The sequence below is a fragment of the Canis lupus genome, chromosome 17 (genome assembly GCF_011100685.1).
Source record: "Canis lupus familiaris isolate Mischka breed German Shepherd chromosome 17, alternate assembly UU_Cfam_GSD_1.0, whole genome shotgun sequence".
Lineage (NCBI taxonomy): Eukaryota > Metazoa > Chordata > Mammalia > Carnivora > Canidae > Canis > Canis lupus.
The window spans coordinates 50967064-50986694 of record NC_049238.1 but is presented as its reverse complement, the minus strand read 5'-3'; the positions used below and the strand labels follow the sequence as shown (position 1 = coordinate 50986694).

Genomic DNA, 19631 nt, shown 5'->3' with positions numbered 1-19631 from the left:
AAGACTGCAGAAGAAACAAGTATTCATGGAGGGAATGAGAAAATCAGGGATTTAGCTTTAGAAGGCTCTAATTAAGGCATAATTGATGTCCAACATTTATTTGTTTCAGTTATATAACATAATGATGCAGTATTTATATATACTGTAAAATGATCACTATAGTAAGTCTAGTTAACACCATCACCAACATAACAGATTTTTTTCTTATTATGTTATGTTTTTCTTATATGTTATTTTCTTATCTATTTATGTTATTTTCTTATTTCTTATTATGTACAGTACATCCCCATGACTTATTTATTTTACAACCAGAATTTTGTTCCTTTTGACTACCTTAATCCATTTTACCCCCTCTTTCAACCCCAGCCTCTGCCAATCACCAATCTGTTCTCTGTTTCTATGAGCTTGGGTTTATTGTTGTTGTTTGTTTTAGATTCCACATGTAAGTGAGATCATACAGTATTTGTCTCTCTCTGTCTGACTTATTTTACTTAACATAATGCTCTGAAGGTCCACTCATGTTGTTGCAAATATGAAGATGTAATAGCCGAATAATATTTCACTCTGTGTGTGTTTATCACATCTTCTTTATTCATTCATCCGTTAATAGGTATTTTAGGTTGTTTCCACATCTTGGCTGTTGTAAATAATGCTGCAATGAACATGGGAGTGCAGATATCTTTTCAAGTTAGTGTTTTTGTTTTCTTTGGATAAATACCCAGAAGTAGAATTGATGGATCGTATGGTAGTTATGCTTTTCATGCCTTTGAGGAACTTACATACTGTTTTCCATAGTGGCTGCACCAATTCACATTCCCAAAACAGTGCACGAGGGTTTCCTTTTTTCTACATCCTTGACAACACTTGGTATTCTTGTCTTTTTGATAACAGCCATTCTAACAGGTGTGAAGTGATATCTCATTGTGGTTTTGATTTGCATTTCTCTGATTGGTGATGTTGAACATCTTTTCATGTACCAGTTAGCCATCTGTATATCTTCTTTGGAAAAATGTCTATTCAGATCCTCTGCCCATTTTTAAATCAGATTGTTTGGGGATTTTATTTCTATAGGGTTATATAAATTCTTTGTAAATTTTGGATATCAACCCCTTAGTGGCTACATGATTTGTACATATTTTCTCCCATTCAGTAGGTTGCCATATCACTTTGTTGATGGTTTCCCTTGTTGTACAGAAGCTTTTCACTTTGACATATTCCTACATGTTTATTTTTGCTTTTGCTGAGGAATTCAAAAAATCACTGTGAACACTGATGTCAAAGAGTTTACTCACTTCTGTTTTTTTCTAGGAGTTTTATGATTTCAGGTCTAATGTTAAAGTCTTCAATCCATTTTGAATTAATATTTGTGTTAAGATAGTGGTCCAGCTTTATTCTTGTGCATCTGGCTGTCCAACTTTCCCAACACCATTAATTAAAGATACTATCCCCATTGTATACTCTTGGAGTTTCTGTGGTAAATTAATTGGCCATATATGCAGGGGTTTATTTCTGGGCTCTCATTTTGTTCCTTTGCTCTATATGTCTGTTTTTATGCCAATACAGTATTTTTTTTATTAGTACAGCATTGTAATAAAGTTTGAAATTAGGGTATTTTAAGCTATAATAGAATATAACACATTAAGAGTTTTTAATTATCATACATGATGATGATCAGCATATTTCTCACATACAGAATAAGGTCACGTTACATGTTCAACACATTAATCACTTTCATTCAAAATTTCATACTGCCTCGGCAGGAATTATTTGTAAACTACTTAGGAAGTCAATCCTAGAAAGATTTCAATATCTTGAATTGGTTTCAGAGTTTGAATTGACATTCTGGCCTAATTTTGGAGCTCAGTTAGTAGGCCATGTATGTCCCAGAGGGATATAATAAGGATGAGATTCTGGATGAACTCCAAGGGTGGATTTTCATTGAGAAAATGGCCTCCATTTGGGAATAGAAATAGAAAGGCAACACCTGACACTTGACACAGGTGCTCACCAGGGTTGGAAGAATATGATCAAGTGTTTCATCTGAGAAGTCATCTCCTGTTGTAGCAGTAAGAACAATTTATCGGGTGAGGAGCTGTTTTCTTTCCCAGAACGAAGCATTTAGCTTCACAATGCTCCTCCTAGGTGGCCTTATGGCTCTAGCTAGAGAAGCCCTCATATGCTAGGTCTGGGAGACTACTAGCTAGGTTCCCTTTCCCTATATTTAGTCCTGCCTTCTCCAGGGCTGTGATCTCTATACTTCATTTAATAAAATTAAAGTGAAAATTAAGAGCATGTTGTGGGAGAAAAATTATGAATACTATTTATTTACGGGAGCTTGAGGGCAAATATTATTCAGATACTCCATCTAATTCCATTTATTTCTGAAATGCCACAAAACAATATTAGGTCAATGCATTCGGCAAGTGTTATGAAAGCATAATACTTAATAGGAACTATGTTACCCACTGGGGGAGGGGGAATTCAAGGACAAAACAGGGTTCTCACCCTTGGTGAACACAGAATCTAATGGAGAAGGTGGATGATTGAACAAGTAATTATAAGAGAATTAGTAATGAAGGGACATACAAAATGTCAGGGACCCAAAGGGGGAACAATTAAATCTGCCTGAAGAGGTTGGAAAGAATTTATAAAGGAGATGACATTTGAGTCACACTGTGAAGGAAGGGAATAAGTCTGTCATTCTACTGAGAGAGAGTGCCCTCTGTGATAGGCAAAGGGGTCCTGAAGCTCACCCAGTTTTGGGACTGGGAAGGTGTGAAGAGTGGTCCTGGAAAAGGTTACATGGGGAAGAGTGACAGGAAAAGGAGACCAGAAAGACAAGCTGGGACCAGACTTGCTTTGCTAGGAGTTTGTCCTCTGTTCTTTGGGCAACAGAGAGCTCTCAGGCTTTGTAAGCAGGGAAATGACATGATTATAATTGTGTTTTAAAGAAATAATAGGTGGCAGAATGGAAGAAAAAAAAGTAAAAGATCCTCAATGACAGAGACCTAAAACAGAACAAGAGAAGGAATAAGAATAGAGTTTCATACTTAACAGAAAGAACCATGAACATATCCACTCCTATGCCCCTTCCCCAAAACCTATCACCTTCCACCAATGAAATTAACTGTCTCCTTTCACTGTCACTTCCTCAAGCGGGCAGTGCTTCTCCACAAAGATAGAAAGATAGATGTAGGAAAGTTGGCATCCAGAGAAATCACATGGAAAACCACCTTCCCTCTTTCAGTGATTTCTATCAGGTGTGATAAGGGAAGGAAAAATTAACAGCATCATATAGAGCTCTAACCGCATGTTGATGTAGAATAGGAAAGCATGCATGGAAAAATACACACACACACACACACACACACACACACACCAGCACCACCACCACCATACTACACCACATGCACAATGCTGTAGTGATTAATGATAGACAGTATGTACTCTACATAGAATAATTACATATGCCTTACCTCATAACACATATGCTCTTTTAATGACATTGTCAATTTACTATGAGACAGTTCTTTTTCATATAGTCTTGGTGTACCAGTAGCTTCTGACAACTACTTTCCCTCAATGTCTCTCCAAATCTCCCTGGGCTGACAACACCGAATAGTACAGACTCTACCAGTAGTAGCTCATATCGAGATCAGACCATTGCTATAGAAAACCTGCTGTTTGCCTTGACCAGGCTCAAAGCACAGAGCTCTGGGAAGAATTTGGGAAGCCTCTCTAAGATGGATGTTTGGCTTAGATGAACGTCTCAACCTTCAGATTAAGTCTCTAGAGCGTATTTTTTTAGCATAGTCTGGAAAACAGAGAAGTTATACTTTAATTTTGCCAGCCAAAAGCAGGCTAATTTGCTCTCTTCTGTAATAACACTGGAGCAAAGGAATAGTTTAAACATTTTTTATTACTAGCATGGGATTAAATCTCCCCAGATGACCATAATTTTCACTGACACCATGAAGAGTGAATATAAAATGTTTTGTCATAGAATGCTTTCAGAAAAACTAAATAACGGAAGTAAAAGTGAGAAAGAAAATCAGCTTCTACTGACTCATGATAAAAACAATAAATAAAAGGGCAAGAATCATCACTTTTAACGGCACAGCCATACCTCCCTCCTTCAAACCCATACAATGCTTACATGCTACTTAATTTGGTGCTTAAATCATTTGCTGCTTCTTACTGATAGTTAACTTTTTAGAAGTATCAGTCTCACTTTTCTTATTAGATTATAAAGAGCTAACATGATATTGAGGGTGCATCACCAAATCAGACCGCAAAAAACTTACCACAGAACAGGACAGTGAGAACTGAAAATTGGGGCACTCGTAAAGTCACACCCTTATTGATGATCATGGGCCACTCAATATTTTTCATGTGCAAAAAAAAAAAAAAAAAAAAAAAAACGGAAAAGAAATGTGAAAGAATGAGGTATCCTCTTAATTAATACATATTAAATTTACTAAAACACTTAAAATTTATATAGTATAGACTCAATGTTGGTGAGGCTCTGTAAAAGTAGTGCATGAATTCACTGCTGGGTATTCTTTACATTGATATAACCCTTTGTTGTAGGAATCAGCCATCCATTGAAAAGCCATAATAAGGGTTTTATAACTCTTATATAAACAAATCATTTTAAGAAGTAATTCAGATAAAAAAGTCTTAAATATGAATATATCTTATAATATCAATGTAAAAACAAAACATTAGACATAACTTTTAAGTTTAAAAATAATAATGCCTAATTAAAGGACAGAATATAAAACTTCTATGCCCTTCATGGACAGCCCTGGTGGCTCAGTGGTGTAGCGCCGCCTTCAGCCCAGGGCCTGATTCTGGAGATCTGGGATGGAGTCCCACCTCGGGCTCCCTGCATGGAGCCTGCTTCTCTCTCTGCCTGTGTCTCTGCCTCTCTCTCTGTCTCTCTCTCTCTCTCTGTCTCTCATGAATGAATAAATAAAATCTTTAAAAAAATAAAATAAAACTTCTATGCCCTTCATAATAAAAACTCTAAGCAAATTAAGAGTAAAAAGACACTTGCTCAACTGATGAAGGACATGAAAAATTTATACCTATTTTATTTAATAGTGAAAACAGAATACTTCCCCATTAAGATCAGGAACAAGACAAGGATAACTGTTCTCAGTACTTCTACTTGACATTGCAGTGGAGGTCCTAGTGCAATAAGGCAAAAAACAAAAGGTATCTAGATTGAATGGGAAGTAAAATGGTCTTATTCACAGATGTCATAAACGTCTACGTAGAAAACCCCCCCAAATACATAAGATACTACTAGGTCTAATAGGTGAGTTTAACAAGTTTGAAATTCAAGGTCAACATACAAATAACAGTTGTTTCTATATACTAGTGATGAACAATTAAAAGTTGACATTAAAAGTATACCATTTGCAATGAACATGAAATATTGTGAAATCTTACAAAATACATGCAAGATTTGCTAAAAAATACAAAGCACTCATGAGCGAAATCAAAGATAAAAATAAATGGAGAGAGAGACTACACACACACACACACACACACACACACGGACTAGAAGATTCAATATTGTCAGAAGGCCCATTTTTCTCAAACTGATCTAAGAATCCAGCAAAATCCTAGCCAAAATTCCAAGAAACTTTTTTGTAGGAATCAACAAGCTGATTCTAAAATATGTATGTAAAGGACCTAGAATAAAAAAAAGATTAAGAAAAAGTTGAACTCATATCATACTAACTGATTTCAAGTTTAACATAAAAGTAAGATCAAGACACAGTAAAAGGACAGACACACATGGATCAACACACACACAAACACACAGCACAGAATCTAGAATCTAGAAATAGAAAAACACAAACATTGGGTCAATTGATTTTTTTATTAAGTGTGTCAAAGCAAATCAGCAGAGAAAGCATAGTCTTTTTAACCAATGGTGCTGGAACAACTAACTATATATTCTACACTAAAATTCAAAACACGACCATATCTTACATTATATCGAAAAATTAATTCAAAATATATCATCAGAGACCTAAATGTAACACTATCAAACTCCCTGAAGAAAACATAGGAGATAATCTTTGTGACTTTGGGTTAGGTAAAAATTTCTTAAGATAGGGCACATTGACTATAAGCCATGAAAGAAAAAATGATGTCAGTATGAACTATGTATTATTAAAATAAAAAACTCAAAACTTCAAAAGATACTGTTAAGAAAAAAGTCACAGCCTAGGAGAAAAAAGTTGCCAAACACATAACTGATAATGGACTATTAACCAAAATATATAAAAGTATTTTAAAATAATAAGAATTATTTGAAAAACTGGACAAAAGATTTGAACAAACACTTCACAAAAGAAGATATATGGATGCCAAATAAGTATACAAAATGATGTTCAGCATCAATAGTCACTATGGGAATGTACATTAAAACCATCACAAGGTACTACTATATATACCTATTAGAATGGAGCAGATAACAAAAATCGACAATACCAAATACTAGTCAGGGTGCAGAGCAACTGCAACTCTCATATACTTCTGATGGAAATGCAAAATGGTAAAGGCACTTTGGAAAAGAGCTTGATAATTTCCTATAAATTAAATATATACTTTGTGATCCAGTTACCTCTTCTCAGTACTTATTACTCTAGAAAAATAAAAACATATGTCCACATAAAAACCTTTACACAAATGGCTTTATTCATGATATCTCCAAATGGGGAACAATCCAAATATTCATCAACTGGTGAATGAGTAAATAATCCCCATAATGGAATACTATTCTGCAATAAAAATGAACAGACTACCAATATATGCAATAATATGGATGAATCTCAAAAGCATTATGCTCAGTGAAAGAGGCCAAAATTAAAAGTATGATTCCATTTATATTGACAAAACTATAGTGTCAGAGAGCAGAGCAGTCATTGCCAGGAGCTGGAAACAGGAAGAGGAGAGTCATTGCTTGAAAAGGCATAAAGAATTTTTTGAGTTATAGAAGTTTTATTGACTTTTGTGGTGGTTACACAACTGTGTAAGTTTGTAAAAATTTATAGATCTGTATATCTAAGAAGGATGAATTTTACTATATGTAAATTATGCCTCAATAAACCAACAGACAAAAGACGGTCGCATCAAACATTGAAGAGAATGTGAAACACCTGAACTCTTGTTCACTGCAGGTGGGTGTGCAATATGGCACAACCACTTTGGAAGAGTTTGACATTTTAAAAAATAAAGGTAAACATACTCTTAGCACAGACTCAACAATTCCACTCCTTGTGCTACCCAAGAGAAATGAAAACACATATCCACACAAGCACTTGCACATGAATGTCCATAGCAGCCTTTTTCATAATATTCCAAGACTGGAAATAACAAAATGTTAGTAAATATAACAGGTGAATGACTAAGTACGTTATAATACATCCATATAGAGAAATATCACTCATCAATTAAAAAAATGAACTCTTGATACATCTAAATCCATGGATGAATCTCAAAACATTACACCGAGTGAAAATAACAATATAAATTCTAGAATTTTATACATACAAAGTTATATATACCTTTTACATTGTTACTTTTAAAATCAATGGGCATTAAGGAGGGCACATGATTTGATGACCACTGGGTGTTAGACACAACTGATGAATTATTAAAAATGACATCTGAAGCTAATAATATACTATATGTTGGCCAATCGAATTTAAATTAAAAAATCAATTTTATTAAGATATAATTTCATGTACAAAACAAACCTACTTTAAGCATACAGTTCCATGAGTTTTGACAAGTATATAGACCTATGTAACTATCACTACCACCACCAAGGACATGTCTATCATCCCGAGCTCCCTTGTACTTCTTTGTCATCAGTCCTGTCCCCTCATCCCCAAGGAATCACTGATCTACTCTCTGTCAGTACAGATTAGTTTGCATTTTCTAGAACTTTATATAAATTTTAGAACTGGATTATCAAATATTTCCTTTTTATTGATGAGTGATATTTAAATATTTCATAATTTATTTAGCCTCTCATTACATTTATGAACTAACCAACTGAAAACAGATCCTAGGCTATAAAAAAGATGAGTTTATAATAACTTATAAGGTTAAAATGCTGGAGTAAGCATTATCATGTTACTCAATTTGGTAAGCATATAATCAAAGATAGTAGGAAACTACATCTTAGAGATATCAAGTAATTTGCCAAATGTACAGCTAGTAACCCAGGCCCAATTCCAAACTTTTTTAAAAAAGATTTTATTTATTCATGAGAGACACACAGAGAAGGGCAGAGACATGGGCAGAGGGAGAAGCAGACTCCCTGTGGGGAGCCTGATGTGGGACTCAATCCCAAGACCCTGGGATCACCACCTGAGGCAAAGGCAAATGCTCAACCACTGAGCCACCCAGGCGTCCCAATTCCAAACTTCTTAACCACTATGCTGTCCCAACACCCAGCACAGGGTTCCTGGAATTTATGGATATAGAAGACTCCCATTTTTCTAAATATTTAAGGAGTTGAGACATAGAAGGGAGACAGTAGAAGTTTAAAAGGCCAAACCAAGAGCTTTCTTTCTCCACACTTAAGGGATTTGGAAAACTGTTAAGTGCTCAGCATTACGAAGAAACTAACCAGCTCTCTTGCTAACCTACTGGGAACAGATCCTAAGTCCCCGGATTTACTAGGATCTTGCCTGTATTACTAGTTTGCCAGAGCCAGTTTTTCTTTTCCATGGGATATTCTTACCAAATGTTACAGAATAAAAAGTGAAAAGGGAACGTCAGAAGCTAATCTAGGAAAGTCAACTGTCCTTTCATACCCATGCTACCCAGAAGGGTTTCATGTCCAAGTTCAACTTCGTTTCATGTTAAGAATCCCTTACTTATGTCTTAGAATGTCATATCACCTTTCTCTCTGGCCATGTTCTCAATGAGTTATTTTGCTCTTGAAATCAAGAAACACTAAGAAAGAACTGACCCTGGTTAATCAAGGCGGAGCTACTTTAAGAGATGAGAATCTCACTGATCTGACTGTTCAGTCACGTCTGAAATTGGTCCCCTTGCAGCTCCCTGCCTGATGATACCCTACAGAAGGCTCCTTCCTGCGGACAGCTGTCTCAGGCAATCAATATAGCCTGACTGTACTTTTGCCTCTGCAACTTGCTCAGTCTAGTTTGCCTCCCACCAAACTCTTTCTTTCATTTGGTCCCTGTTCCATTTTTGCTTCCCCCCTTGAGACTTCACACTTTTGACTGCCCTACCTACCATTACGGAAGCTGTCTGGTTCCCCTTTTCCAGTCAATACTATCTCATTTCTTTGCGCATTCCTAGGAACCTGACTAGAAGGAGGGTTTTAATCTTCAGATCAGGGTTCTAGATGCTCTTTTTGGCCCTTGTTCTCAGGAGCCCATGCTTGCAGCTCTGACTGCCAGATAGCGAATTCTCTTATAGCTAAGGGGCTTCTTTCTTGGCAAACTGAAACATGCCCCAATTTCCTAAATCTAGTCCTTTGTTGTCACTCTCTGCTGCCCTCCAGCGGCTGTCGATAGGATACAGTGGTTAGTAGTTAGCTCCAAGATCTGGCTCTTTTGCCCTTTCCATGGCCTGTAAGTGTTCACTAGTAGGACAGTAAGGCAGTGCCATCGATGGAGATAAGACTTGTGTTTGGATCTTCTAGGCTTTAAATTCTGCCAGCACTACTGTAACAGCCTTTGATACCGCTGCTACTTCCAGGGAGATTCATTGGTGATGACTCACTTGTCTTTTCTCCTGAACATGTGATTATCTCAGAAATTTACAAATTCCAGGTTTGTGGGTTTGAATATTCATGTTGTGTGTTGAGGTATGGGAGAAACCTCCTGAGTTTCTGAGGCTTGGCTTGCTGGGAGTAGCAGAGAGCAGTACAAAGCTTCGCACTAGCCCAGGCAGCATTCTTCACAGTTTACCTTGGTCCCTTTTAAGATCACCAATGCTGTCCATGAGCAAAGGGAGAAACTGCCAGGTGGCCTGTATTATGTTTATGCTTCCCAGTTCTTCCCACAAGAGCTGAAATGGAATGAAACTCTGGCCTCTGAATGGACAGACTTTGCTATGAGGCTATCCAGAGTGACGCTGAAACCAGGCCCACTTTAAAAGTGATAATTATTCTATTAGAGCAAAGAGGTAGAAGGTTGTTGCAGACCAAATTCACACTTCTGGAAAAAGTCCTTCTACAAATCCACTGGAAAGCCTGTTCCATGCTCTATTGGAAATTCTAAGTGGCAGAGCTCTGCCTTTGGGTTAAAGCAGGAAGTGCTGGACGACTCTGTTGATCAAGCTTTAGACTTCCCATCTAAACCAAGACTGTGCCAATATGAGTTGACAGCAACAATGGATAATGTTAACCTGCGGGGCCCATGAGTCAAAGGCCAAATCCAATTTATTATTCATGGGAAAATACATCCAAAGTCTAGTGTTTTGTCTCCTGCTATCCAAAAGATTATCCATAACTGCTCCTAAGTCCTAACTAAAAGTCCTTCATCCACTGCTTGTCTCCACATAACTTCCATTGATATAGTTTAAGGGCCCTGACAGGGCCCATAGTGCCTGTCATTCATGAATCAACATTTCCAGACACACAAACTCTAAAAGGGAGGGTCCTCAAAGAGGCTCAGAAGCTACCTCTTTACCAAACACAAATGTACAAAGAAAGAACCAGATGTCTGCCATCCACATTCCACATCCACATTCCTGTTAAGTAGCTATGCTTCCTCTTCCTCTTTGAGGAAAAGCAAAGCCCCTGGAAAATACACAGGGGTATTCGTCAGACCTTCCACCTTCCTTTCAAGGACCCCAACTATTCTCCATTGTGAAAAATCAATGAAGAATCTACCTTTTATAAACTATCATGGTCTCAATATGGTTAGCAACCCCTACTAATACTTGCTCTTTCTCCTCTGATTTCCAACCTCTCAAAACAACTCAAAACTTTAGAAAAATCAGATTTCCGAATTGCTAAAATGATTTCCATCGCAAAAGGATAATTAATAGAAAAATGGCCTTCCCAAAGTGCTATGATGCCATTTGGCCCATTAAAATGTCTGGGTTTTTCCCTAGCATTTAACATCTTACATGATTTTCTATACCAAAGAGTCGTGCTGTGCTTGGATAGTATTTCATGAGATCCTGATCTGGAAACAAATGGATCCTATGTTTAAAAAAAAAAAGCCACAAGACATAATTTCTGAGCTCACCTCCTCTCTAGTTAAGCGGTTGGTATGAGGTGAGACAAAGTTCTAGAATACAGTCTCCTCCAATCAACCAAGGGTGTTTAGTTAATCCCAGAATGTTATATTACTGGCATTTCCTTCTATGAATGTTCCATGATGGCCCAGTTATAATATCCTGGAAAGATAAGGAAGGAGACCTGATTTGCAGCAGCTGCAGCAGCACCCTAGTGGCTGACGACCTTATTTACCTGGGCCCCAACCTAAGTGTGCTGATCTGGCCTTGGCTTATATGAGGTCAAAAGTTTAGCTCTGCGGAGTCTATTCTCAGTAATGTTCCTATTTATATTTTTTACAGAACCAGACCCAAAGGTGTTAGCTTTCCCCTGCTCAGGAACAGAAATTCTCTGCTGTCAGAGCTTCCTTTGAGGTTAAAGGAATCATTCTGAAGGTTGCTGGTGTCTTTCAAAACAATTTGGGCAAATCAATTTGGTCACAACAACCAGAACACCCTGCTTTCAAAAAAACAAAGGATCACTTTTTCAAGTGTTTCAGGCTGACCATCTTATTTATGCCAGGCTGCCAAATCATTGCTACAAGTTCTTTGCTGAAAGCCTATGTATCAGTGTATAACAGACTTTGCCTTGTCATGGGGATCTTGCCAGAAAGCTCTGCAGCTATCTCTCTAACTGACTGATATAGCATCAATATAAAAAAAATAAAATAAAAATCTAGACCTGGTGGCATCCAGGAAGGTCACCTGAAGAGAGATTTTGGGAAAAGAATGAAAAGGCTCTTTTATAAGCACAAGAATATGGGCCCCACAAGGGCAGGGACTCTATCTGATTCACTGTACTAACCATACCTCTATACCCACTATAACAGAGCTAGGCATAGTGTTCAATGAACACTGATTAGGGAGGTCTGGATCTATATCCAAGTGTTCACTGTACCTATGTTAAAACATGGACTATGGTTTGCAGGAACCTTTAGTAACTCTGTATCAGCAAAGAGATCTGTGCAGGTAGTCTGATATTATTATTTTATCTTCTTCTAACCACCAAATGCCTTTGGGATATGATGACTCTAGATTTCATTTCTGAAATGACATCTAACCACATATACATGTAGCCCACATATACATGCTACCACACCAGTGATGCTGACAATCTTTTCCAAGATAATGACTTAAACCATTTTTTCTGACCCCATTATCCACATCAGTTGTGGTAATGACATCTTCCAATTCCATGAGTTATCAAGTTGTTTGATTTCTGACCCTTGTGCAGATGACTCCCAGTTTTATAGGGCATTCTTTTATTCAAGATTATATATAATCTCAAGGTCAACAGAATACTTCAAGCGAGCATTCAGAAAGTATTTTTATTGACATTACTGATCCATTCACTTTACTACTAGAGGATTTATGGATTTGCAAACCACTCTATCTTCCTCCACTAAGAACACCCTTTCACAAAAAGATTCCCTTACTCTCTCCACACCTCTCACTTTCTCTACCATGACTCCTTGGCAACTGCTCAGTAAATACTTGGGAAAACTATAGACCACCACACCTCCAAAATCCCAGGTTACATTCCAGCAGGTTACAAATCAGTATTAAGTGGGAAATGGCTTTCTTTGTGTTACATACAGCTTAGCCACTGTGATGAAAAAAAAAAAAAAAAGAAAAGAAAACCACACAGAAGACTGCCACCTGAGGCCTTGTAAGATGTGGGCCTGCTCTACCCTGACAGGTAAGGACCTGGGCTTCTTAGGTAGTCTTGTAGTTAGGGTTTATTTAGATTGGTTAGGGAGAAACATTTAAAAAGAAATTCTATTTACTATTTATCATTTTGTTATGTGCTATATCAGACAAATTTATATCAATGGGCATCCTATGAAGGTTAAAACATAAGTGGCTATTAAATAAAGCTAAGATTTTTCCACAAGAGGGGCACCTGGGGTAGCTCAGTTGGTTAAGTATCTGCCTTTGGCTTAAGTCATGATCCCGAAGTCCTGGGACAGGGCCCAGCATCAGGCTCCCTGCTCTCCTTCTCCCGCTGCCCCTCACCCCACTCCTGCTCATGCTCTCTTTCACTCTCAAATAAAGAAGTAAAATCTAAAAAAAAAAAAGAGAGAGAGAGAGAGATTTTTCCACAAGAGCCAAAGAGCAGTCAAGGGAGGATGTTCTTCGTGGTAATGTTGTTTGTTAGACTTGTGGGCAGGGCAAAAGAAAAAATTAGGCAGTTTGATTCCAAAACCAAAATTTCATTGAATAGGATCAAGACAGGATGGGAAATAAGAAGAACAGTTCTACATAATTAGGTTCTTGAGTTGTTCTCCCGTTTGCATACCTGATGTTAGCTGACAGTAATGATTCACTTATATACCTCTAACAGGAATAACATCAGAATTTGTTCAACATCTCCTAAGAAATATACAATTATTTCTCTCAGGTCCTATAGTTGTTTTTAAGGCAAGTTAAGTGCCTGCAATGGAAATGCACTGTGTTTACTTCAGACTGAAGGTTTAGAAATTGGGGAATAACTGGCCTAGGGGGAATGTCACTAGCTCCATCTAAAAAAAGCCTTAGATATCTTGGGATGGCTTTGCTGTGTAAGAGTTGTTGCCAACAAGCTCCATTCAGGAGATCTGATGCAATGTCACAACCTAGTTCATTCAGCTCTATAGACAGCATATCGGAAGTAAATAACAGTCGGGGCCAAGGAAGAGAAAGTAATGTTACTCAAGAAAAGAACCCACTCAAACTTTTCCTGTTGGTCAAATATGTAAGGTGAACAGCCATAAATTAAATGAGTAATATAAATAATTAATTAATCTGGGGAAGTTAAGATTCTCTCATAATGAATGTGAATAACAGATATGTGAAATATTTCAGATTGGCCCACAATAAGCAGTATTTGATGAGAAGTATAGGGCATTAAAAAAAAAAGATGTCCATAAGGAAGCTGAACAGTAAAAGTGAGGAATGAAGGAGAGAAATTAAGAAATGGGGGTTTAAATAGATGAGTCTAATAGTTCACAGAAGGAAAGATAGTTGAAACCTTAATTAAACCAATCCACATCTGTTTTTAAACAGAACTTAACACTAGCTATTTTCTATGCTTAAGACCCTTTCCTCCCTCACTAATACCTAACTTTCTTTCAGTTTAACTTTCTACTTTTTAAATGAAATATTTTATAACTACGTAGGCTCGCAAAGATTTCTCCTATTCTAAGGCCTCTTCCTGTATCCATAGACACATCATTTGTATAAAGAAAGGTCTTCTATCCCAATCAGAGGATAAGCTGAGGTTGATTTTCCCAGTCTTTGACTCAGGGCTGGCCCTGTAACCAGTATTAGCCAACAGAATGTGGTGGGAATGATGGCTTGCTATGTCCGAGTGTAGACCTCAAGTGGTCTGCACATTTCCCTTTGCTCTCTTGGAACTTACCGATATGCCACGTGATTAGGCCTGGGTCAGGCAGCTGGATGACAAGATCATCACATGGAGCAGAGAAAAGTCAGTCTGGCTAAGGCATCCTAGACCAGGCAGTTCCTAGCCAATCTAGTACTCGACCTCAAGGTATGAGTAAGCCCACTGAACCCAACCAAATTACCAATCTGCAGAAACATGAGATAAATAAATGGTTCTTCTACTAAGATAATACGTTTCAGGGTGCTTTTCTAATGAGCAAAACACACTGAAATAACTGAACCATACACAATGATCCTTCCAATGTAATACTTATTATAGTATGACATATTAAAATTAAGTATTTGGTGATCACCTATTTGCTCCTGGAGGACACAAACTGTAGTATATACACTATATATATATATATATATATATATATATATACTGTACTTAAATACTGTATATATATACTGTAGTATATATACTGTATATGTATATGTGTATAGACTATTGTATATACAGTATATATACTACAGTATATATATATCAGTGTATCAGTATATATACTACAGTATATATATATCAGTGTATATCAGTGTATATACAGTGTATATATATATATATATATATATATATATATATATATATACTGTGTACTCCCACAGCACCTGGGTTGTGCTTTGTTCAAAGCAGACACTCAGAATGTGATAAAATAAGCCGAAATGAAAATCAAGTGAAGTTCAAATTCTAATGTTCATCAGCAGTATCTACTTAATTTTTAACAACAGAAGAAAAATACAAGCCAAAGCACTGTTAAAGAATCAAATCATTGCTGAGAATCTACTATTGGCCTTGTATTGTAATTCCCATTATGAAGCATTAAGGGTTGGCAATTACTAGTACTTGGGAGTGTACATGTCACTTCAAGATCATTAATAAGAAAGCCCTCTAAGTTGTCCTTGTCAAGAGTTAACATTAACCCAAATTTGGATTTTGATAGAAATTTGCACATATATTTGACATATGAATGTGAAGTTGTATACTGCAATCCTAATTTCATGAACGTAGAAGTTTAGAAAGCATAAAGTGGCAAAGGAGATTTTGATTTGTACTAATTCACATTATGAACAGTAGGCTTTCTAAGTGCAAAAGTCTGACACACGAGATAAATATGTTCACGTGCTTAACTATATTATAGCACTCTACGCGTGTAAAGTATCATGAAAGCTTGTACATTCAAAATGTCATTTCATTCTTTCTTACTGAGAATAGACAGGGCAGGTGGGAAAGGATGAATAGTGTTGCTGTCCATATCTAATTTGCTTCCTAACTGAATTTCCATAGCTTTTAAATGACACTCTGCTATTACAGTCTATAGAGATGATCTCATCAAATATTGTTTTGATTATTTTAAAAATTATCATTCACTAAATAGTGTCTGACACACTCTAAAGCAAGAGAACATGAAAGTATAATCAGAATGAGTATGCTCATAAACCAGTGAGGCAAACACAGTCAATGACTGTAAAAGAATCCCCTGCAACTGTGGTGTCCTGCATGGGTGTATACGCTATAACCTGCTCTAACTTTAACTCCTTCCTTTAACTTCTGCCTTGCCTGTTTAATATTGTTATCTCAGACTAAGAAGGGACATGATAATGAAATAAGTTACTAAGCTAGAAAACTGAATCAGCACCTAAAGAGGTTGGGACCAGCTGGAATGATAAAAATCTATGCTGTTAATAGTATGAAAGAAAGATTAAACCAACTGTAGAAGGACTACATGAAGAATGGGTAACAATGCTACACGTGACAAAGACTCAATTACTTGCAGGGAGGATGCTCAATAAATCAGAAGAAGCCTGTCCCCCAAGGTTCCCTCCTTATGGTTTGAACATTTCCATAGTTCAGAAGAAGTCTCCTTTTAAAAAGATGCTCATTTAAAATAAGTTATGAGAATGACAAGGAGGTACTGCAGAGGGATTAATATTTGCAGCATGGGATGTGGAGAGATCATTTTTCTCACAATGATTCAATCTATATGAAGCCTGCTGCTAATGAGCCACAGCCTGAGAGCTGAGGAAGTTTTTCAAATGATCCAGGTGAGAAAAACTTTAAGCTATTTTAACAGAGACAGCTATACCTAGAAATTAGGTGATAGATTCAATAGGAAGAGGCAGACTCTTCTTATTCGTACAATTTTGAAGTTTTGGTTTCTCCTGCTAAAACATCATAAAAGGAACTCTGAGAACAGAAATGTAACAGCAAACAGGAACTTAAGCATAAGCAACAGTCTCACTGAGAGCTCCCAAGTATTTGAGCATTCATCCGCGGCTCAGATCCACCTTATTTTGGCTGTGCTTTCTAACTTACTCCCTTAGTTAACATTTTCTGTGACCACTAGTTGCTTTCCATAGGGACCAAAACCACAGACTAGAGGAATGACCAAGTTTCCTCCTAATGAATAGCGAGAAAGGAAAAAATTTTCGTTGGATATGTCTCTCCAGTGAAATTCAGTGTCTGCTTTCCAAGAAAAGCCAATTGGCTCAGAAGCGTCTCAGAAGAAACAGGGGAGAAAAGTCCAACAGATAACCTTCCACAAAACCCCAAAGAAAAATCCCAATCTTTCAGCTTCACATCAGCCAAAGGGTTAAAACCTGTCCCCATTGAGTTGCTGAATCCACAGGTGGAAGGTCATAAGTGTGGAAAGAGATACTCACAGCTCCATTTGTGACCATGCTGGGAAAGCCTTTATGTGTAAGAGAACCCCCACCTCGGCCCCCAAATATTAAGTTGACACACGTTTCTGGGACGCGGCCTGAATCCTCAAACTTTGGCGGGTCTACAGAGACACAATTTTCTGTTTTCTGCTTAATAGGGCTTTCCAGAATTGTCATCAGATGACAGATTACACCACTCATCCACAAGGATTCAAGGGTAGCTCAGGCCATCCATTACGGGTTAAAAGCTGTTCCAGCATGAATCAAGTCACAGTGGTAAGGAGACTACCAATACAAGGGGTCCTATAGCTTTAAGAAATACTCTGGGCATCTAAAAGTTTTCAGAATGCAAACTATGTCAGCTCTGAAAACAAGAGGCACTGCATCATTATGGCAGGAGAAACAAAGCCAGCCCCTTTTTTAAAACAGACAAAAAAAAAAAAGATTGTTTTAATAGGAGAGAAGCATCAGTCATTGATTCTTACTTCATTCACACTTTCTATCCAACCCCATCCATCTTCAGAGTGAAGAGATGACAGAGCCCAGTGAACTCTCTCCCTCTTTTGGCCCCCGCCCATCCTATTCCTCTCCACCCAAACCACCGAGGCCTACCAACCTACCCATTTCAATCCGCAAACAACGGCCCTACAAAAAGACTCTTTCCACCTGATGGGCTTGCAATGTTCAGGTACGCCCAAGGACCAGCTTTCATCAACAGCACTCAAATGGGGTTGCCCGTCAGGTTAGCATGACTGGTTGGGGCCTTTGCTAATCATCTTCTAAAACCACCACTTAGTCACTCATGGCTAACCACATTCTACAAAGGAGGGGATGGGAAGACTGAAGGCAACAGAAAAAAAGTCAACAGGCCAAACCAACAAGCCAGAATGTCAAATATTTCATTTTTCTTAAATGTTGCTGCCCACATTATCTGCAAACAAAAGTCCTCCGGGCAGGCAGTGCCTGCATCAGTGCACCTGCTCCGCATTGGTTTCCCTGAGTTATCTTTTTGCTGTGTCTGCAGAAGCCATCTATAGCACAATGGATCACATCACTTGAGGGTCACTTGAGTCCCTCTACTCTCTGGGTCCCTCCTCCCACCTCCTGCCTTCCCTTCCACCCACAAAACCTTTAACTCCACCATAGCTAAGGATCCCAGATAGCTAAATAAAAGAGGTGGCCTCAAACACAGGGAAAAACCCTTAGGTCTCCAGTGTGAATCGCCAACGCCAAGCCCCCTCCCCTCCCCTTTTCCTTAAGACCTGATGGTCTTCAGTCACACATCTTAAAAGAAAAACAAAAAACAAAAACACAAAGACTTACTTGTCTCAAGTCGATGAAGGCCAACTGCAGCGTGTCCTCCTGGAACCCAGGCACCGGGCCGGATCTGGCAAACTCTGTGGGAAAGAAAAGAGGATAAAAAGCGCCTTTAACTAACCATGGACAGGGAGATTGGCAGACGGATGACAGGGAAGACAAGAGAGGCTGGGGGAGAGGAGGACCAAGCTTCTAAGGAGTCATGTCTTTCTGCCTTCAGCTTCTTTGTGTGCCCTTCAAAATTCGTGTCATCAAAACACCATTAATTCCAGCATCCTGACAGCAAGGAAACTGTACTAATTCGACCTGAAATTTATTCCCATGAGCCGCGCTGGGCTTCAGAGTATTTGTTTTGTGAATGGACAAACAACTTGCAAAGGAGGAGGGGGTGGGGGAGAGAAAAAAGTTTTTCCTCTCAACACAATAAAATCTTCAGCTGTGAAACTCTTTTCAGTTCCGAAAGCTATTTATATTTCAGATCGCTGAAGGAATTCTCTCATTTCACGCCTGTCACCTCATCCCCCGAGCATTTATCAAAAAATATTCCCTGCCACATCATTAATTATTCCTTCACTGATTATTTGTATTATCTCATGACTGCATTATTGCCAACACACACACACACACACACACACACACACACACACACCCAGCAGAAGCTGTCCTGATCCACTGCTTGGCTCTTGAGCAAAGGAGTATTTGCAGATATGAAAAGGCCCATCTAAATAAATCTCACGGCAAAAGCTTAGGGAACATTTGCACACGTCCATCCTATGAATGTATTCTTGTATTCTTTGTCCTTGACTTCTAATTCTTTTCCATTCTCGAAAATTCTTTCTCTTCCCTCTATCCAAATTTAGTCTTAGGTCAAAGAGACCACATGAATGCTATTTATGCTATTTGCAACTTACAGTAGCGCCTTGGGTACCTGCTCGGTTTATGAC

The 19631-nt window shown here is 38.0% G+C and overlaps 1 protein-coding gene across 11 annotated transcripts in view; it reads right to left on the bottom strand.

Annotated features, from left to right (window-relative positions):
* EXOC6B (exocyst complex component 6B) overlaps positions 1-19631 on the bottom strand; it is a 628567-nt gene that overhangs the window by 138600 nt on the left and 470336 nt on the right. For 10 of the 11 annotated variants that reach the window (XR_005372563.1, XR_005372564.1, XM_038561771.1 and 7 more), the window contains one exon: positions 18694-18767. Coding sequence is in view for 9 of the 11 variants with exons in the window: in XM_038561771.1 (XP_038417699.1) it covers positions 18694-18767 (74 nt within the window). In the remaining 2 variants the exon portion in view is untranslated. Of the gene's footprint in view, positions 1-5154; positions 5194-18693; positions 18768-19631 lie in introns of those variants that run through there. The other variant, XM_038561774.1, reaches the window with a different exon arrangement.